General features: G+C 43.3%; 1 protein-coding gene across 11 annotated transcripts in view; it reads right to left on the reverse strand.

Moving 5' to 3' along the window:
* LRCH3 (leucine rich repeats and calponin homology domain containing 3) overlaps window positions 1–22,300 on the reverse strand; it is a 151,216-nt gene that overhangs the window by 55,498 nt on the left and 73,418 nt on the right. For all 11 annotated transcript variants that reach the window (XM_077487690.1, XM_077487686.1, XM_077487687.1 and 8 more), the window contains exons 5-10: window positions 17,521–17,657; window positions 12,529–12,638; window positions 6,649–6,742; window positions 1,292–1,409; window positions 1,068–1,207; window positions 738–814 (exon numbers count right to left, since the gene is read on the reverse strand). In XM_077487690.1, the coding sequence (XP_077343816.1) occupies window positions 738–814; window positions 1,068–1,207; window positions 1,292–1,409; window positions 6,649–6,742; window positions 12,529–12,638; window positions 17,521–17,657 (676 nt within the window). The remainder of the gene's footprint in view (window positions 1–737; window positions 815–1,067; window positions 1,208–1,291; window positions 1,410–6,648; window positions 6,743–12,528; window positions 12,639–17,520; window positions 17,658–22,300) is intronic.

The following is a 22,300-nucleotide window of genomic DNA, read 5'->3' on the forward strand; positions in this document are numbered from 1 at the left end:
TTCCCCATGGGCCAACCAGACTATTTATCAGCAAATACCATGCAATATTATACAGGTGTGTGCATGTGTATGTACACACCTGTGTGTAATGTACACACATTTTTGTAACTTTTTAACAAATAAATTTACTTTACTTTTTATTTTTTTTGATGCCCAACAATTAAGGTTAACTAATGAATTATATATGATACGCACCCTCTCGTGAATTCTCACAATAGCTAGAATTTTTCAAATTATTATTTGTGTGTTTTTGAGACTGGACATAACACAATGTGATTTGCTGTCAAATATTGATCGTCTCATTTGTGATTTTTTTTCTTGTAAATTATTACAGCATTTAAAAAGATCTGAAGCCCTGACGAAGTGAATCAGCCTGTGAAATGCGTTGGCTACAAAAAAAACAGATCAATAATATCCTGGACAAGCAGTGTTACAATTCGTTTTTTTTTTAATTTGAAGATACTGTGCAATCTACCCCCACATGACATTTTGATTCACCTCACATTAAAGGTACTTATAGATATATACATCATGTGTTTTATTGTTAATTTTTTGTATCATTATTTACTCTCTGTAATAAATTTATACTTGTTATATAAAATTTCTATTCTTTTGAGTATTCATGGTCCTCTAAAGTCTCACTTTTTGAGGAACCCTGTTTTTACACGAGTCAATAGAGGGAGTCATATTTAGTTTGTATGCTTAAATATGGTGTACATGCCAAAAAGGTAACCAACCTGCTTTGGTATAAATGTCTCCTGCCATCTTCTGGCCTCTGAAATTCCTTTGTTGAGTTTTGTTTCAAAGGTGAGTTCTGCAAAATAGTCAAAGCATATAAACAGCACATGATTATATCTGGAATTAGTTATGAAAAGTAAACTCAAATACTTGCATTAGTATAGCATGTCGACTTCTAACACCTCAGTATAATGCATTTTTTTCCCCCTCACAAACCAAATAGAGGAAGGTACTGATATGTGGGGTCAAAAGCTGTGTAGTATAATGTAAAAAAAAAGAAATTAACTAAAATAAAAAATATTGCAGCTTGAAATCAAATTCTTCCTTACCTCATGTGTTGCCCGTCGCTCTTCTATATATGCCATAAATTGTGAACTTAGACTATCGCCTTTGGACTGCCTTACATCCTCATCTTCCTCTTCTGTTGCATAGCTATCGATGTAGTCAATCTGATCCAGATCATGCTCCACTGTAAAGAAAGAGGTCAGTATAACTGCACAGGACCAAGAAATTAGGAAGCAAGAAGATGACCCTGCCACATCCCAGAACCTACCACCACCATTTGCAATGACAGGGTTGCCCCTTGATTCCTGGATGTGATCTCTCCGTAACCGTTGGTCTTTACTTGAGTCAGATGTCCTTAGAGGAAGGTCTGTGAATTCATCTGTAGGCTGTTTTGAAGAGAATTTATGAATAGCAGTTTGTCTAAAGTCAGGATACAAATACAGCTTGTAAAGCATTTTAACGGTTAAATGGATTAAAACTAAAGGAAGACTTTCTTTTTCATTTTGGATAAAGTAAGGGATTATGGTTATCCCTGTCATTTTGCCATTTTTGCCCCATTGGAGATTTTCCTTCACTTACCGTTTTCCATAGCCAAAACAAAAAGTTAAAAAAAAAAAAAAAAAAAAAATCCCTGGCTGTCCCTAATGGAAGTTTTAGGTTCTATTCCTGTTCTGAACACTAGCCTGTGAGAGAAAAATGTTGGTAAAAAGCTGTTACGCTGTATCTGTGGAAGCTAACAAGCTGTAGGCTTGCTCAGCCTAGTAGTTAGGGCCTGTATATATTGTATAGTTCGTGCCGAGACACGGCTAGGATTTTGTTTGACTATTTTTGTTCTGTTTGTACAGCACCTGTATATAGACTTGTACTGTATATATCATCAATAAACAATGCACTGTTTGTCACTACCTCACTGGATTTAGTATCTGTGCCTGAAAATTACCAGTTACACTTAACAGTAACAGGTTTTCTGCAAAGTCTTCCAGGATGGCACACCCGAGATGACGGGTCTCACCTGACAGGAAACAATCAAAAACAGAGTTTAAAAGGCCCCACCCTTCCCTCTGTCCCTCAGTTATGACAAGGTACACACCTAAACCGGTGCCAGAGGGTACATTCTGTTAAGAATTGAAACGTCACCAACAATTAAGGGTAGGGAAGTAGGCCTGCCATCCTGGAAGATTTCCCAGAAAACCCGTTATCGGTAAGTGTAATTGGTAATTTTCTCCAGTCATCTTCCAGGACGGCACACCTGAGATGATGAACAAGAATTTCAGGCCTATCTTAGGGTGGGACCACCACCTGCAGAACCTTCCTGCCGAATGCCAAGTCCTGAGGGGACAACAGTTCCACTAGTAGTGCCTCAGGAAAGTATTATGGCTTGTCCATGTTGCTCCCTTGCAGATTTGATCAATCGAAGTACCTGCCCTCTCTGCCTAGGTTGCCAGAGATCTGGTTGAGTGAGCTTTAAGGAGAGCTGGGACAGGTCTACCTGAGTGCTTGTAAGCCATTTGATCCACCTGGCTATCGTTGACTTTGAAGCCTGGCCACAAAAAGTAATTAGTAGATGGTTTGATCTCCTAAACTCTCTCACAACGTCTAACATCCAATAAGTGAAATCTTTATTCCTTATTCTTGGGGTTCTGACAAAATGATGGAAGAACAATCTCCTGTGACCTGTGAAAGCCCAAGGTCACTTTAGGTAAATATAATGGGTCCTGTCTGAGGATTACCCTATCCTCCAGGAGCAACAAAAAGGGCTCTTTAATAGTCAGAGCTTGTAGGTGGCCAATGCTTCTGGCTGTGGTGATGGCCAGACGGAAGGCCATCTTAAGGGAAAGAAAGTTAAATGAAATTTGAGCCACCAGCTCTAAAGACCCTTTTGTTAGGGCATCCAGTACCAGGGACAAATCCCACGGTGGAAAACCAATAGTCCTTACTGGGGTCAACCTTTCCCTGGCCATCAAAAACCTTTTTATAAGGGGGTTCTGGGCTAGTCTACTGTCAAAGAACACCGACCTGAACTCTGAGGGTGCAAACCCTTAAACCCTGGTCCACCCAATTTTGAAGAAAATCTAGGACTGTTGGGACTGTTTGGAGAGTGCCTTCCTAGACTGAGCCCAACTTCCACACTTTTGCATAGATTTGTCTAGTGACTGTTTTTCTACTAAGCAAAAGTGTATCAATTACCTTCTACTCCTGAGGATCTCCCTCTCAAAAACCAGGCCATCAGGGAAAGAAACCCTGAGTCTGGAAGAACGACTGGGTCCTGGCATAGGAGATCATGTCGGACTGGGAGATGCAACGGAGGAGCGATTGACCACCTCCTGGGAGTGGGAAACCAAGCCTGCTTCGGCCACCAGGGTACAATCAGAATGAGGCATCCGTGTGACTGGGACAGCTTCTGTAACACCCGGGGAATAAGCACTAGGGGAGGAAATGCGTACGCCAGACCGAAATCACAGTTCTGGGCTAAGGCATCCACCCCCCAGGAACCCTGTTCCCTGGTGAGAGAGATCAGATCAGAACCTTGGTGTTCTTCTAGCAAACAAATCTATCTCTGATTTGCCAAAGTCATGGCTTACCAGAGAAAAAAAAACTTCCTTGTTTAGCTCTCACTCTCCCTGATGAATGGGCTGTCTTCTGAGGAAGTCTACCTGAAGATTGAGGGACCCTTTTATATGGACTGCTGAGACAGAAAGAATATTCTTCTCTGCTTCTCCCAGGATCTCCTGAGTCAGTGTCAGTGTCATTAACCTGCCTGACCTTGTCCCTCCTTGGTGATTCAGGTAGCCCACCGCTACCGCATTGTCCGAGAAGATTTGTAGTTCCCTCCCTCTGACCTGGTTCTGACCTGGAAAAAATCTTAATGCCTTTCCGACTGCCAGAAGCTCCCTGAAATTGGAGGAAGCCCTGCTCTGTCTCCAGTCCCAGGGACCCTGGGCGTAGTGATCTGCCAAGTGAGCTCCCCAGCCCAGCAGGCACTTGGGCCCATTGTTATGCTTATCGAATTTTGTTGTGTCCATGTCCGACCTCCAGATAAGTTGGTCGGATTGAGCGACCAATCTAGGGAGTTTCTTACCTCCCCTATGAGACGAACTATCATATCCAGGGATTTTCTTCTCCGGTCCTAAGAGGAGAGAGGGAATCCTTGGAGCCCCCGGGAGTGGAGCTGGGCCCAGGGGACAGCTGGGATGCAAGAAGTCATAAGCCACAGCACTCTCATAATGTTCCTTAACGAGTCCACTCCGGTCTCGAGGAGAGCTGACACAGATTTTCTCTGGAAGGAAAACTCTATGGGCCACAGAGTATCTGGTACCCCAAGTATACCTTAGACTGCGAGGGGTCCAGGGAGGACATCTCCCGGCTGACCATCCAAGCCAGGGAATCCAGAGTGGACAATACTGTCTTGATATACCTAGAGCTGCTCTAGGGCTGGGCTGTAAATCAGCATATCGTAGGGGATAAGTATGGGATCAATGCTATCCCCTGGAGGTGCAGGAAGGATACCACCTTGGCGAGAACCGTGGTAAAGATTCTCGGGCTGGCCGCTAGGCCGAAGGGGAGCTCCCTGAACTGCCAGTGCTGCATACCCTGCTCTGTCCGTACTGCAAATCGCAGGTACTTTTGATGTTCCTGGGCAATGGGAACATGCAAATAAGCATCTTTTAGATTTAATGTGATCATGAAGACTCCTCTCTGGAGGGGTTTCCTGACTGTATAGATACTCTCCATCTGGAACTTTTTGTATACCAAGTACCGGTTCAGCTTTCTTACATTTATAATCAGCCGAAACTTGCCTGATGGTTTCTGAACCATAAAAGTGGGAATAGAACCCTAGGGCCACCTGACTTGCGGGAACAGACACAATGCCCTCCTGCTCTGCAAGTTCACGGACCCCTGCTCCTTTACCGCCTTTATAGCGAATGTTTGCTCCGAGAATTACATCTCGCGTGCAGCTCTTCGACATTCGGACATGCGCAGTAACGGCTGGAAGACGCCGGCACGGTCTAGCGGCGACCCGGCCTCACTAGGTCCAGCTGAGCTGGGACATCCTGTAGTGAACTTTCCGGACCCCCCCGCAAGTGGGGGTACTAGACGGCCCCTCCTTACCATCCACCACTGTCAGGTAGGAGGGGAGAGAGTGGGATATAAGGTCCTGGGGGTTATAGACACCCTCACCATGTCTTAGTGCCACCAGTTTCTCAGTGGGGCTCTTCCTGTACTACTCCTGAGTGCTCCCTTAGGAAGCAAGAGGGAAACCCTCCCCCTCACCAGAGCCCTATCAGACGACGCAGTCACCACTGGCTGCTCTGGTTCTGATAACCTGGGGAGGGAGTGGAGACCTTGGTCTCTAAAATCAAAGAAATAAACTGTGTTTCCCACAGAGTGGCAGCAAAACCATCAATAACTGAGGGAGAGAGGGAAGGGTGGGGCCTTCCAAAATGTGTTGTCGATTGTTTCCTGTTCCTTTAAGGTTGAACTGGATGGACTGGCATCTTTTTTCAACCTGACCAACTATGTAACCGTCAGGTGAGACCCGTCATCTCAGGTGTGCCGTCCTGGAAGATGACTGAAGACTGCTTATCCCAGGGAGCTTTGCACCACCTACTTGTCCCCCAGATAGATAGAGATATATATATATATATATATATATATATATATATACACACACACATTAATATATATATATATATATATATATATATATATATATATATATATATATATATATATATATATATATATTAAACTATTACTGCAAAGAACTGGAGAGTTGTAATGTGCTTAGTTTTGTAGATCACAAATTTGTGTATTTTGCAATCTGATGATGCCACCATTGATTTAGAAAAACCAAGCCTTCAACTTTACCTCATGATGTTATGAAAAAGAAAATCCATGGCCGGGAATGTTCTTTTCTTTCCAGGTCACAGGTCATACGCATTTCTTTTTCAATTATATTTTTCACACAATTCTATCAATGATTAGAAATTAGTTAATTTTTCAAAAAATTTCCAATATGCCAGAACAGTGAAATTTGATGGCTGCACTGCATGAAAATCAGCCTTTAATGCAGCCCCACTAATGGTCAAAAATCGGACGATTATTCAATGGTGCGATTTTATCATGAAAAATAGTTTGCAATCGGACACGTGTATGGCTGGTCCTAATTAAAACAAGCTGAAATTAGAAGTCGATTGACTACCATGCATGACTGCACCAGATTTTGCAGTATTCAGTTTGAGAAAATCACCCCCTATGTATGGGGAACCAGAGTTTGCGACACAAAAATTCACTGAAACATGTAAACATCTTTAAGATTACGACAAATGCAGACACAATTTATTGTGGTGTGGAATATATCAAATCATATCAATAGACTTGAAAAAGAAAATGATTAATAATTAGTTTATAAAGTGGAATTACTACATAAAGCTTGCGTGTTAAAAAGCAAAACAGTTTTTTTTTGTTTTTTTTAACAAACAGCAGGAAGTGTATACAAATATTTATTTAAAGGCAGGTAACTGCTGCTTTACTGGCACACCTTCTATATTATGTATAATACCCTTTGTATTAATGTAGTAAAGAAGAAGAGTCATGAAATCCAACAATGCAGAAAAATCTTACCTCATTTCCAGACCACCGTTTGTCTCCACTGTCTACACTGTTAAAGCCAGAGTCCAAGGCACCATAGGAGCGACTGGGGTATACATCATCATGGCTAAAACACAGACATAAAACATGTCAAACACAAATGCCCAAAACACTACCCAATAAATCCAAATATTTTTTAAAGATTTAACTGCAATACTATGAATTTTCCGTAACAGAGGGTGAGTTTGATCGGAATGAGCTTTAGGGATACATGTGGAGCATATTGCATACAATTTCTCTATGCATGCCTTTTTAACCACTTGCTTACTGGGCACTTAAACCCCCCTCAGTCCCAGACCAATTTTCAGCTTTCAGCGCTGATGCACTTTGAATGACAATTGCGCGGGCATACAACACTGTACCCAAATAACATTTTTATCATTTTTTTCCCACAAATAGAGCTTTCTTTTGGTGGTATTTAGTTACAGCTCGGAGTTTTATTTTTTGCTAAACAAACAAAAAAAGATGCAAAAAAAAAAAAAAAATCATGTTTTAATAGTTTGTTATAAAATTTTGCAAACGGGTCATTTTTCTCCTTCATTGAAGTGCGCTGATTAGGCGGCACTGATGGGCTGCATTGGTGGGCACTGATGGGCTGCATTGGTGGGCACTGATGGGCTGCATTGGTGGGCACTGATGGGCTGCATTGGTGGGCACTGATAGGCTGCACTGGTGGGCACTGATAGGCATAGTTAAGGCGGCACTAATAGGCACAGATAAGGCGGCACCGATGGGCACAGATAAGGCGGCACTGATGGGCAAAGATGGGCACAGATAAGATGGCACGGATGGGTGGCACGGATAAGTGGCACGGATGGGTGGCACGGATGGGCACTGATAGGTACCACAGATAGATGGGACTGATGGGCACTGATAGGTGGCACTGATAGGTGGCTCTGATAGGTGGCTCTGATAGGTGGCTCTGATAGGTGGCACTGCTCGGCACTGATGGGCGGCACTGCTCGGCACTGATGGGCGGCACTGCTGGGCACTGATGGGCGGCACTGGGGTGCAGCACCTTTGAGGCAGATTTTGGGTGGCACTGTGGGTGGCACTGTGGGTGGCACTGTGGGCACTGCTGGGTGGCACTGTGGGCACTATGGGCACTGCTGGGTGGCACTGACAGGGGGGCACTTACTTTATTTCAGGATGGCACTGCGGGTGGCAGGTGGGCACTGGCAGGGGGCAGGTGTCCGTTTAAATTGCTGGCCGTGATCGGGACTGATGTCCCGAACACGGCCGCCGGCGATCGGCTTTTTTTTTTTCTCCTCGCGCTGTCAGCGCGAGGAGGAATACTAGCCGATTACCGGCTCCGTTTTATCACATGATCAGCTGTCATTGGCTGACAGCTGATCACGTGATAAGGGGTCGGGATCGACCCCTTACACGGATCGGTGATCAGGCGAGTCTCACGGACTCGCCGATCACAGAGCGCGCCGCGCGCGCCCCTCAGGGGGCGCGCAGGCCGCTCGTAACCGGGACTACGTCAATAGACGTAGTCCCGGAAATGTGGGTCCGCGCTATTGCCGTCATTTTGCAATAGCGCGGTACCCAAGTGGTTAAAGGCATGCATAGAGTGCTAATAAAACCTACTTAACTTATTGCACTTAGGTGGCACTTCCTTTTTGTCCCCTTGTCCATCTCTAGCCCCATTTGCAGAAAGGTAAGAATTCTACCTATGACATACTTCCTAGGATGCCAACCCCTGGATTTACACCAGGAAACGTATGCCTTCCAGACTCTATAATAAATAACTGAAAGCTGGCCCCTACCTCCATCTTTACCATTTCTGCATACCAAGATTTTAAAGAAGCTTTAGCATTCTGTCTTGTGGGTTTTCTCCCCCAGGAGTTTTGTCCCTGGGGTTGACCCTGACGTTTACCTCTTGAACCTGGCTGTGGAGGCCGTCGCGACTGCCTGGAGGCTGATGCGTCTGGCACTGGAGAAAGAGCCAGTTTAAATGAGGGACGTTTACTCTTTCTTAACTGGGAAAGGGGTAGTTTTCCCACTTGATATTTACGGATATATTTGTCCAAATCCTCCCCTAACAGTTTTTCACCGCGGAAAGGAAAACTAGCCAGGAGTCGTTAAAAAACCTTCAGGGACTGGAGGGATACACAGCCCTGGCCTGTAAAAGCACCCCGCCAGGAATATGGCTGAAAAAAATAAACACTGGATCCTGGGTTCAAGCTCTCTAAAAAGAGAAGCGTTACAGGCAAAACCTTGTTTCTTCTGACACGAGGCCCAGGTACCATTCAATTTGGTCTGGAAAAGACACTTTGAATGGATCCAGTTGCATTGCTTGCCCCAGCAAGGAATATTCCAGTAAGCTCAGCACAGAACATCTTTACTCGTGACCAACACCTAAGACACTGCTTAAAAAACTGAGGTACTCCTGGTAAGGGGAGGGGTTATATGGGGAATTGAACTTCCTGTGTGCCAGTGTCCATCACCTGAAGGTGCCATATAACCCATACAGTTATTACTGTGGCTCTGTGTCCCATGATGTACGATAAAGAAATTGTCATCTTTCCAGTCTTATGAAAGGAATGATTTAAGTGGGGTCGGAGATCCACCAAGCTAGGAAATTCTGCACTTGGTTGGACAGGAGCATGGGGGTAGGTCGAAAGAAGGAGCCTGCTTCTTCAAGGCCAAAAATAGGTTGTGTTGGAGGTCTCAAATTAAATTGGGTGAATGAAACCCCCTCAAAAAAGGAGGCTACCATGACACTCATAACTCGCAAGGAGAAAGTCACAGAGGGATGCCTCTTTGAACTCAAGTCCCAAGCATGAATTTTAAGAGCAAGCAGATTTGCCTCTGGAAGAATACAAAAATGCAAAAATTTTGGGACGCTGTGTAAAATCTACATAAAAACAGAATGCAAGGATTAGCAAAATCTCAAACCCATATTTTACTCACAGTAAAACATATCAATGTTTAAACTGAGCAAATGTGCCATTTTTAATATAGTTTTTAATAGCAACTGCTTCTCATCACTATTATGTTTAAAAATGAAACGAGTCAGAATAAACACAACTTTTGAATAATATACATATTTATATTTTAGGTGGAAGATTACGTTTCATACAAACATATTTTAGTATAGTTGAAGGAAACCGTACCCATTGGAAGCCTGTATTGAGTGCTGGGCTCAGACAGAACGCCAGTGGAGGGGCCGCCCCTAGAAATGCAATTGATACTGCAAAACGTGCGAGTAGAGGTTTTTATATTTAAAGCATGGTCTTTTTTTTTTTGCAAGGATAGTGGTAACCCTGAGGTGAGGGCAAAAGAGCTGGGGAGGATAGCAGACATAGAAGAGATCCCAGTACACAGGATGGGTGGAATAAACACCAGAATGTGCACTTATCAGTGAGGCTTGGAACACAATCTGGATGTGCATGAGACACAGGAGGTTTATGACGGATTTGCTCACTGTTCTCTGCAGTGGTATGCACTGTACTAACTGTACCATTTGATGAGGGGGGGGGGGGGGGGGTGGGCACTGGTTGGATTATGGAAGATGTTAAATTAAGGATTTCATTTTGGCATAAAAGATCAGGAACACACTTCAAATTGATGGAGTCTAGTGACACAATTACTCCAAACCCTTTGTAGGGTTTTTAAAATTTAAGAAAAGCTGGCATCTTGGGTAGTATTATAAAATAAAATGTGAGGTTGCAGGTACAGTGCCTTGCGAAAGTATTCGGCCCCCTTGAACTTTTCAACCTTTTGCCACATTTCAGGCTTCAAACATAAAGATATAAAAATTTTATTTTTTGTGAAGAATCACCAACAAGTAGGACACAATTGTGAAGTGGAACGAAATCTATTGGATATTTTAAACTTTTTTAGCAAATAAAAAACTCAAAAGTGGTGCGTGCAAAATTATTCGGCCCCTTTACTTTCAGTGCAGCAAACTCACTCCAGAAGTTCAGCGAGGATCTCTGAATGATCCAATGTTGTCCTAAATGACTGATGGTGATAAATAGAATCCACCTGTGTGTAATCAAGTCTCTGTATAAAATGCACCTGCTCTGTGATAATCTCAGGGTTCTGTTGAAAGTGCAGAGAGCATCATGAAGACCAAGGAACACACCAGGCAGGTCCGTAATACTGTTGTGGAGAAGTTTAAAGCCGGATTTGGATTACAAAAAGATTTCCCAAGCTTTAAACATTCCAAGGAGCACTGTGCAAGCGATCATTTTGAAATGGAAGGAGTATCAGACCACTGCAAATCTACCAAGACCTGGCCGTCCCTCTAAAATTTCAGCTCAGACAAGGAGAAGACTGATCAGAGATGCAGCCAAGAGGCCCATGATCACTCTGGATGAACTGCAGAGAACTACAGCTGAGGTGGGAGAGTCTGTCCATAGGACAACAATCAGTCGTACACTGCACAAATCTGGCCTTTATGGAAGAGTGGCAAGAAGAAAGCAACTTCTCAAAGATATCCATAAAAAGTCTCGTCTAAAGTTTGCCACAAGCCACCTGGGAAACACACCAAACATGTGGAAGAAGGTGCTCTGGTCAGATGAAACCAAAATCGAACTTTCTGCCCACAATGCAAAACGATATGTTTGGCGTAAAAGCAACACAGCTCATCACCCTCAACACACAATCCCCACTGTCAAACATGGTGGTGGCAGCATCATGGTTTGGGCCTGCTTTTCTTCAGCAGGGACAGGGAAGATGGTTAAAATTGAGGGGAAGATGGATGCAGCCAAATACAGGACCATTCTGGATGAAAACCTGTTGGAGTTTGCAAAAGACCTGAAACTGGGACGGAGATTTATCTTCCAACAAGACAATGATCCCAAACATACAGCAAAATCTACAAAGGAATGGTTCACAAATAAACGTATCCAGGTGTTAGAATGGCCAAGTCAAAGTCCAGACCTGAATCCAATGGAGAATCTGTGGAAAGAGCTGAAAACTGCTGTTCACAAACACTCTCATCCAACCTCACTGAGCTCGAGCTGTTTTGCAAGGATGAATGGGCAAGAATTTCAGTCTCTCGATGTGCAAAACTGATAGAGACATACCCCAAGCGACTTGCAGCTGTAATCGCAGCAAAAGGTGGCTCTACAAAGTATTAACGCAAGGGGGCCGAATAATTTTGCACGCCCCACTTTTCATTTTTTTATTAGTTAAAAAAGTTTCAAAAATCCAATAGATTTCGTTCCACTTCACAATTGTGACCCACTTGTTGGTGATTCTTCACAAAATATAAAAATTGTATATCTTTATGTTTGAAGCCTGAAATGTGGAAAAAGGTTGAAAAGTTCAAGGGAGCTGAATACTTTCGCAAGGCACTGTATACTTTGAGTATCTATTTCTGATAGAAAAGAAAAACCTGATCCTCCTAGCTAGACCAGTTTCCAAAGCATCTTCTCCCCTATGCTCCAGTGGTCTGAGGTCCTTATGTGATAAACACCAATTTGGGTTCCATGCATTAAGCATGTTGACACCGAGTGACAGTCCACACCGGAGCCAAAACGGCAGTGAAGGATCAGGTAATTAAAAGTGCTTATACTCACCCCTAGAATAAACATGTGGTTAAACCTTGCAGTGTGGGCACAACCCCACTGCACAGAAGAATTTTTAGGATTTCCCAGAATTGGACTTTAAGACAAACAGGCACATAAACCAGATGCCTTTATTGTTTGACCTGCAGTTACATAGCAGACACAGGCTGAATGTAGGAATTGCAAAAGCAGAGAAAGAAAAAAGCAAAAAGGTTTTATTTATATAGATATGAGCTGATGTATCATCAAAATGCAGCTATAATTTATATATTTCCCAGTTACTAATATTAGATTCTATAAAAATATGTATTAATTTCTTTTTACGAACCATGAACTGAATCCTAGAGGTCTTCTGTCAAACTCTGGTAGATCCGAAGCATTTTTGCAAGCTTCTATGTTCAGGTATTTAAATATATGAATTTTACCCTTGATGCAAATCTATTTAAACAGATAAACACATGAAATTAGTTAAAATGGACAAAATATAATATACAGTAAAAAAATTTTTTTATATACAACATATGTATAGTATTTACAGTTTTGAATTTTTCATTAAAAAAGTATCAAAATTTTGTACTTAATGTAAAAATACATTCTGGGTGTCCATCTGAGGGATAAAGAAAGTCTTTAACCTTCTGTAGGAAATGGTATCACCCACAGGAGGATTGAATGCTGGCAAATTAACCCCTTGTACCAAAAGCATGCCTTAGCTTGGTAGCAAAGCATTAAATAGAAAGAACCCCAAGAAAATGATTTTACAGCGAGTATAGCAATCCCATTTTTTTCTTTCCAATCTACTGTGGAAGACTCGACACTAACTTTCAGGATGTCCAAAAGCAGTAAAACATAACAGGCCCCAGAAAAAAAAAAAACAAAAAAAAAAAAATGGGACTCAAAGAACTCCCCTAAATCCTTAAAATCAAAGCTGGCATCAGATGGGGAAAAAGAAAATGGCTAATAAAACACTCTACCTTGAGCCTAAGCTTGAACAATGGTCTGCCTGAGACACACAGAAATGGACGTATGAGAGGCCAGAGCGCCCTTTTCAATGTCCATCCGGGATGAAAAAAAAAAAGGACACAGTCTTACTGGAAAAAAGAAGTGGCTGAGACACTCAGCTCAAACCACACCACAGCCAAAAACCACATCTAAACGACCTAGAGAAATTTATTTTGGGTGAACTGGAACCAGAACTGGAGCTTGCCAGAAAGCCAGGGGGAATAACGTCTTGGTTGAGGTGAAGAGCAGGTATTACCTTAGGCAAGGAGGAAGTCCTGGGTCTCAATATCACCCTGTGCCTAGGCAAAACCAAAATGGGGCCTTATAAAGGATAAAGCTGCCAGCTCAGACACTCACCTTACAGAGGTGGCAGCTACAAGATAAACCCCACCGTGTTTGAGTAGAGAACGGAATGATGCCATTGGGTTAAAAGGGTGCAGACAGAACCAAAATTAGGTTCCACGTCAGAGAAGCTACATGGGAGACCCCCTGTGAAAAGTTCTCAAGGTAGAACAGGTCAACGGTCTCTGAAACAGGATAGAAGGGGATGAAACTAGACCCTTGATAGTGCTAAAAGTGAAATACTGGTCTAGACCCAACTTTAGGAAGAGGTCTTATTCCATGGAGAAATTCCTGGAGTAGAAGCCCCAAGACTCACATTAATTGAAGAAAAAAGGGGCCTGTCGAGCGTGATTTCAATGGCCATTATGCACCAGTTAGACTACATGGGAGGACACGGGATATCTAGGTCTTATGAGTCACTGCTCCCCAGGAATGCCCTTTCCCTGCCAGCCTTCCACCAATTAGCTCTTGGGGTTTACCACCTCAGCACCCGGGACTGCTGACCTCCCCCCGCTTGGTCTCAGCTCATGGTGCGGTCATCTATACTCACAGCTTATCTATGGTTTTATCTGCTCCGGAAGATTGGAGGTTACCCATGAAAACATCAAGCTATATAGATGTCCATTATGTTTTTAAAGCGGGATTCCACCCTAAAGTGGAACCTCCACTGATCGGAACCCCCCCCCCCCCTCCGGTGTCACAATTGACACCTTTCAGGGGGGAGGGGGGTGGAAATACCTGTTTTCACCCACTTCCGGGCATAGACTCCCACGGGAGTCTACGCCATTTCCTGCCCTGCCGCGCTGTCTGCTGGGACACACACGGGTCCCAGTGACAGCGCGGAGATTTCCTATTGCACGGCGCGGTTCGCGCATGCGCAGTAGGGAACCGGGAAGTGAAGCTGATTCGCTTCACTTCCTGATTCCCTCACCTAGAATGGCGGCGGCAGCAGCCGAGGCCCGAGCGGTCGATCGGCCTCGGCATCGCTGGAACCCGGGACAGGTGAGTGTCCATTTATTAAAAAAGTCAGCAGCTGTAGTATTTATAGCTGCTGGCTTTTAATATTTTTTTTTTTTTGGCGGAATCCCTCTTTAATCCAAGAGTGATATCAAACAATATGTACATCATGTTGGTTTTATTGGCCTATACCAAGTTGTCATGGACCTGTTACATTACGTGAACATAGATTTTAGAGTCTGGCGGTTTCCTTTTTAACATGTTGTTAATGTCATGCACTTTCATGTTACCATGTTACTATGTTAGCTTCTTACTATGTGATTCATATGTAATTTAATCATATAACCATGCAATCGGTTCATGTTATGTTACTATGTACATGCCATAACACTATGCGATTAGGCTATCGATCATTACCCACCAGTCACTTTGTTCATGTGGTTCAATTCGGCCACCTGCTTCACACAGTCCCAAACTCTCCCCTTATGTCACATTAATTGAAGTCTGTCTTTCGTGTCCCCAGATAGGAATCAAACTTAAAGATGCCATAATTACTTAGAGCCTGGGTTTTAACAACGAGCAACCGAGAAGGATGGCAAATCAGACCTTGAGACAGGATACTGAAAAACTGGCAGTACCCATGGACTGTCAGGAATCTTACCAGGTCTGTATCACATTGGTCTGGGCCAGTTTGGGGCAATGATGTTCACTAGAAAGCTCCACATCTCGAACATGCAGAGCAGACAAGTAATGTTTCCAGAGAGGAAATGCAAAGATTAGGGTTTACTGATCCTGCAGAGCAAAGAATCTACTGCTTCCGTTAAAGATCCTGTGTCTGGATACAAAACGGTCTAGTTTGACGGTGGAAATGGAGGCCAAGAGTCCCACATCTGGTATTCCTCACATGTGACATAGGTCCTGGAACATCACTAGTTCTAAGACAAACCCTACCCAGTCTAATTTAATCTAATGATAGCTGAGGAAATCTGCCTGCCAATAGTGTATGTCTGGAATGCACACAGCTGACAAACCCGATATGCTGATTGGCATCTGTCGTGAGTGGAATTGGGTAAAGGGAACTGCTACGAACTGGGGAAATGGCACCTTGGTCCAGTTAACCCAAGAAGCCTTGATGCCGATTTGTTTATCTGTGTGGTGAAACAGAAAGGTTGGAAGTGAGAAATTAAGGAGGGGGCAAGGAGCCAGTTTGCAGTCTTGGAATACTATCTCCACCAAGACCCTGAAAAGTCTCTGGAGGAATATCGGGGAAGGAATAGAGAACGTGTGCTCGAGGAGGGATACGGGGGAAAGACCAAGATGTAAGATGGACATGTAGTGTGAGTATGGAAGGATTAGGAAGAGCCAGAATTCCTCAGTGGCCAAACAAAATTTTGCCATAAGCATTACCTTAAAGCGGGATTCCACCCTAAAGTGGAACCTCCACTGATCGGATCCCTCCCCCCCTCCGGTGTCACAATTGACACCTTTCAGGGGGGAGGGGGGTGGAGATACCTGTCAAAGACAGGTATTTACACCCACTTCCGGGCATAGACTCCCGTGGGAGTCTGCGCCATTTCCTGCCCTGCCGCGCTGTCTGCTGGGACACACATGGGCCCCAGTGACAGCGCAGAGATTTCCTATTGCGCTGCGCGATTCGCGCATGCGCAGTAGGGAACCGGGAAGTGAAGCCGATTCGTTTCACTTCCTGATTCCCTCACCTAGAATGGTAGCGGCAGCAGCCGAGAGATCGATCGGCCTCGGCTGCTGGCATCGCTGGAACCCGGGACAGGTGAGTGTCCATTTATTTAAAAGTCAGCAGCTGTAGTATTTATAGCTGCTGGCTTTTAATATTTTTTATTTTTTGTGGAATCCCTCTTTAATGGGAAAGTTAACCCCTTGCCGACTGCCCTATAGCTGATATATACTGCTACAGAGTCTGCTGTACGTGTGTGTGTGTGTGTGTGTGTGTGGTGTGTGTGTGTGTGTGTGTGTGTGTGTGTTGTGTGTGTGTGTGTGTGTGTGTGTGTGTGTGTGTGTGTGTGTGTGTGTATGTGTGTGTGTGTGTGTATGTGTGTGTGTATAGACACGTGATCTGCATTTCCAGGTAGCGGGCGCAATGATTATAACATGGCGATAGCCTATCAACTGGTACCGCAGACTCGAGGTCCACCAGCACCTACCGATCATTCAGTACAGAGGCAGGATGGCAGTCTGCTTATGTACACAAGGCAGATTTCCGTTCTATCAATAGGAAAGGCATGGATCCTGTGTCAAGGGACAAGTATCAATGCCTTCTAGTAGAAGTACCTCCTACACTATACAAAAACACTGGTTAGGAACACAGTTACCCCCCTTCCCAGCCAGTGTCATTAGTACAGCGACAGTGCATATTTTTAGCACCAATCACTGCATTATTGTCACTGGTTCCCAAAAAAATTTAAAATGTTAAAAGTGTTCGATTTGTCCACCGCATTATCGCAATCCCGCTATAAGTCACCGATCGCCGCCATTAATAGTGAAAAAAAATTCCATAAGCATCCCATAGTTTGTAGATGCTATAACTTTTGTGCAAACCAATATATGCTTATTGTGATTTTTTTTTTTTACTAAACATATGTAGCAGAATACATATGGGCCTAAATTGATGATAAAAATGTATTGGATAGGTTTAGCAGAAGGTAGAAAATACAATTTTTTTTTTTTAAAGTCTTTTGTTTATAGTGCAAAAAATAAAAGACTGCAGAGGTGGTCAAATACCACCAAAAGAAAGATTTGTGGGGGGGGGGGGGGGGGGGGGGGGGACAACATCCGTTTTATTTGGGTACTGTGACATTAAAGCCGCACAAATGTCAGTTAAAATAACGCAATGCCGCATCGCAAAAATGGCCTGGTCATGAAGGGGTAAATCCTCTGGAGCTGAAGTGGTTAAAGTGTGCTGTGAAAATAAAGCTTGAACTTAGTCATTAAATTATTAAAGACAATTATTGTATGCAGATAAAAGTTCAGGTCATCAAGCACATACCTGAGCTGGAGGGGACTGCAGGGGATTGTTGTCCAAGATAATGGTCTGGAGGTGACGCAGATTTCGGTAACATACCGGAATACTTGTGACTTTGTTGCATGAAAAATCTAACCGAACTAGTGGCAAATCTGCAATTTCTGGCAGGGAAAAGGAAAAAAAAAAGTAATTATTTTCTGATGGAATTACTGCTATAATACGTCAAAACTTTTCTGTGAATTTCAGGGTGTTCTACATGTTTTTCCAAGCTGCTCTTAGTTCTGTGGCTACAATTGTCCTTGTAGCAGTCAGAGATGGATCTGCAGTAGGGTACACACAAATCCCTAGGGAGTTAAGTGTGCAAGACTGTAAGCCTTCTCAGTCATAAGATAATGTCGTTTATATAGCAGAAAAATAAAAACCGATTACTCACAACCACAAGACACACAAAAACAAAAAGATTTTATATCTCGCAGCTTAACGAATCTAATATGTGGTGGCTGCAATCTCTCCCCCTCCCACCCCCCTCCCTCTTTATTTTAATATGGTGATCTGGCAAGTAAGCATGTTATTTATCAACTTCCTTTAAAGAAGAAGTAAACCCCTGGCATTTTTTCTTATTTTTTCAACATATAAATACTATAGCTAATCACAAATGTTAATACATTTAAAATCGGCATAAAATGAGGTTGGGAAAGACCTTATTTATCATCTCTATTATATCTCCACTTCCAGGTATCGGCAATGAGACTTGTACGGTTTTGTGAATCTATTGTGGACGTCACTTCCGCCCTTTGGAAAACTCGCGCCTGTGCTGTAGCGCCGTCAAAAGGGGGAGAAGCAGGAGATGATCACAGCAGCATCGCAAGACTTCCCTCTGTGGCATTCAGAGAGGAAGCTCGTCAATACTAATGTCCCCGCATGCAGGGGATATAGAAATGGCACACAGTGAAAATACCTAGTGCAAAATCGCGCCTGACTTCACTCAAACTCGCAGGGCGATTTCTATGGAGGCATCCGAGCAGAGCTCCATGTATACATTTAGACACGGGGGTTTTTTAACCCATTGGCCCTTTAGAGGGTTTGGATTTCCGGGAGGCCGGTGGGGCTTACAGCCATGTGACCGCTGTGATTGGCTATCATGGCCGCCACATGATCTAGAAGCTTTCCGTGAGCTGCTAATCACTGTGCTGGGAGAGTGGGGCAGTGGTTGGTGTCAGCCATTTTTAGATTTTATTTTTTATTATGCCTGGTATCCAATCATCTGCCGGTTAACTTGAAAAATTATCTTGGTCAGCTCCCACCCTCGTTTCTGAGCTGTGCTACCTCCCTATTTTTGCTGTGCTGTGAGGAAGGATGAGTGTGGAGGAGGAGGCTCGAGGAAAGACTGGTACCGGGGAGTGGGGGTCAGCAAAGCAGAGGACTGTTTATGATCTACCCCGTCATCCACCAGTGGTCAACGGGTTTCTGACCTCCAGTCTATACCGTTTCAAATCCAGTTATACACTGTCTCACCCAGCTCTGCACATGCTCAATTGCTCCACAGTTTTAGGCACTGGCGAGTTTGTAGAGGCTAATCTGCTGACAGCCTTAAAGCAGAATTAAACCCTCCTATCCTTTACAGCCAAAGAAGCTGCTTCTGTTTTAGGCGCTGGCAAGTTTGTAGAGGCTAATCTGCTGACAGCCTTAAAGCAGAATTTAACCCTCCTATCCTTTACAGCCAAGGAAGCTGCTTCTGTTTGATCTGCAACTGCCATTATTGGTGCACATTGCCATTTAATGCTTTGACAATATGGTTGAGGACACAAGAAAATGTGACTGTTCGCAAACCCGGCATTCCAGGAATGTAACAGTTTTTTGAAACAAACAGTTAAAATGGATGGGTTTAGTTCCCCTTTATGATATACTCTTGGGGATCTGGGGTTCAGCAAAATTGCAGCCTCCAGCAAGAACAGGAGCAACGCTGGAGACAATTTACAGCATACACTAGTTTTAGTGGCATAATTATTAATGTGGAATGTATGTTCCTTGCTATAGAACATTATTTTTTATCATGTTGTTATGGGTAAAGTTCCACTTTAATTTGTTAGTCAAATTCATCTACATTTGCTAGTGCACCTAACTCTGTCCGCTCCCCAGACTGAAAATTTTGTTATCCAAGGCTGTCTGTTGATTTCCATCCAGAGTGGAGACACACTAAAGCTGGACATACATGATTTTTCTTTTCTTCAGCCAGCCACACATTAAGGTGGATGAGAATAACCCCCACACACACAGTACACTGTATTATGACAGCAGCATGTGCTGCTGTCAGCTCAAACTGATCAGTGTCTGCAGCTAAATCGGCATGTCACTGTTGTGTCATAGTAAGAGGAAATAAAATCGAACATTATCATCCAGGATTTATATAGAATCAATAGTTTCCACAGTGCTTTACAATGTTAGGGCAAACAGTACAGTTACAATAAAATTCAATACAGGAGGAATCGGAGGGCCCTGCTCATTAACCACTTGCTGCCCGTCCTATAACAAAATGACGGTGGCAAAGTGGTTTCATAATCCTGACCGGACGTCCTATGACGTGATCAAGATTTTGAGCCGCTGCGCTCGTTGTTGCGGGGTGTCTGACACCCTGCAACTACGATCTCGGTAAAGAGTCTCCGACGGAGACTCTTTACCACGTGATCAGCCGTGTCCAATCACGGCTGATCACAGTGTGAATGGGAAGAGCCGGTAATCAGCTTTTCTTCACTCGCGTCTGTCAGACGCGAGGAGAGCCGATCGGCTGCGCCTCTGACGGGGGGTCTGTGCTGATCGATTATCAGCGCAGCCCCCACCCCCCAGGATGCCCACACTGGACCACCAGGGACGCCACCAGACGACCAGGGATGCCCAGGACAAGGTATGCCACCCTAGACCACCAGGGATTCCAGTCAGTGCCCACAATGGATGCCAGTGCCCACAATGGGCGCCAATCAGTGCCCACAATGGGCGCCAGTGCCCACAATGGGCGCCAGTGCCCACAATGGGCGCCAATCAGTGCCCACAATGGGCATCACTGATTGGCATGCATTGTTTGGCACTGATTGGCATCCATTAGTACATTATAATACAATGCTGCCTACCAGTGCCCACCCGTGCCACATATCAGTGTCCATCAATGCCACCTCATCAGTGCCACTTCATTGGTGCCACCTCATCTGTGCCGTCTTATTGCCCATCAGTGTAACCCCATCAGTGAAGGAGAAAACTTACTTATTTACAAAGTTTTGAAACAAACAAAAAAAAAATGATAAAAATTTCATTTGGGTACAGTGTAGCATGACCGTGCAATTGTCACTCAAAGTGCGACAGAGCTGAAAGCTCAAAATTGGTCTGGGCAGGAAGGTGTTTAAGTGCCCAGTATTGAAGTGGTTAAAGCTTACAATCCAAAAGAGAAATTGTTTCTACATCCTATATTTTCCCCGTGAAAAAACAGCCAATTTTGATAGTTTGATTCTAGACGACAAAAAATAAATAAATAAATAAAAAAACAACATTTTAAAAAGGTATCAAAAGAATGTGCTATTTATTCCCAAAAACTATTTCCAGATTGGCTAGGTCGATTGCAAAACAATGCAGCAGTAGTAAGACAATCTAAAAAAAAAAAAAAAAAAAAAACTGAAAAAAGTCCAGAGACTCTAAAGGGGTTTATACAAAAGTTGCCACTTGAGCCATTTTTCGAAATACGTACAAAGACTCATATTGCGCGTGAAGATTATTTAAAACCTTCGAACGCTTTTTGAAAGCGGATGACCTGGAGAATAAAAATTAGTGGTAGTTTGAATTTTTATTTTAGTTTTTTAGTCACACAATATTAACAGTTTATCAAGCACACATTTTTAGGAAGTTAATGTTTGTACACAAACAGAATATATTACCCAACTTTTTGATAAATTACAAAAGATGTGGTTGCGTCGAGTGACTAGATACTCAACATGTCAAGCATTAAAATTCCACGTGCCTGTAAAAACAAACTTTCTTCCCTAGATTTTCCATAGGCAACACTCGAAATGTTCCTAAAAGCTAGCAGTTTGGAGTTACTGTGAATAATGGCCCTAGAATGTTTGCACTCACTGCAGCACCACTGGCGATACACAACATGTAGTGTATGTGGTGATATTTAACATGTAGGTGTTCCTAATGTGTTTTTTTTTTTTTACAATCGAACGTACACGTGGGGGTGGAGCGTTTAAAAAAATAAAAATTAAGGGGTGTAAGTTCTTGGGTGTAACTAATTGGCACTATTTAGTAAGCAGAGCACTGACCGCTTAGGAAGGCCATCTGCTAATAGTCCACTCTTGGGATGTGGACGAAAGAACTAGAATGTGATATTTATTCTGGTTATTTAAATTCAGTAGCGTGGGAGCATTTTTCCTTTAAAAATAAAGGGGGAAAAAAAAAAAAAAAGAAACCCTTTCCTTTTTATCAACTTTAGGTCCATTTTCCATTTATATAGTAATAAATGAAATCCTAGTGGCTATTAAATAATTACCAAAAGAAAGCTGTATTAGTCTCCAAAAACCACTTAAAATTCAAAATGGGTATATTGTTGCAAGACCAAGTAAGGGCTCATGCGCACACAAATTTTTAACTCTCCTTTTAGGGATGCCCTGCATTTTTTTTTCCTGCCTAGAAAGTCCCTATAGGTTAGGCTGTGTGTCCGTGCACGTAGTGGAGTTTAGAGGAAGGGGCATTTAAAAAGGCACAAAAAAAAAAAACAACAACACAAAAACGCTATTTGTGATTCCTGTATCTCCAGTGT

The sequence above is a fragment of the Lithobates pipiens genome, unplaced genomic scaffold, assembly GCF_037356315.1.
Source record: "Lithobates pipiens isolate NorthernLeopardFrog02 unplaced genomic scaffold, aLitPip1_a1.2 Scaffold_18, whole genome shotgun sequence".
Lineage (NCBI taxonomy): Eukaryota > Metazoa > Chordata > Amphibia > Anura > Ranidae > Lithobates > Lithobates pipiens.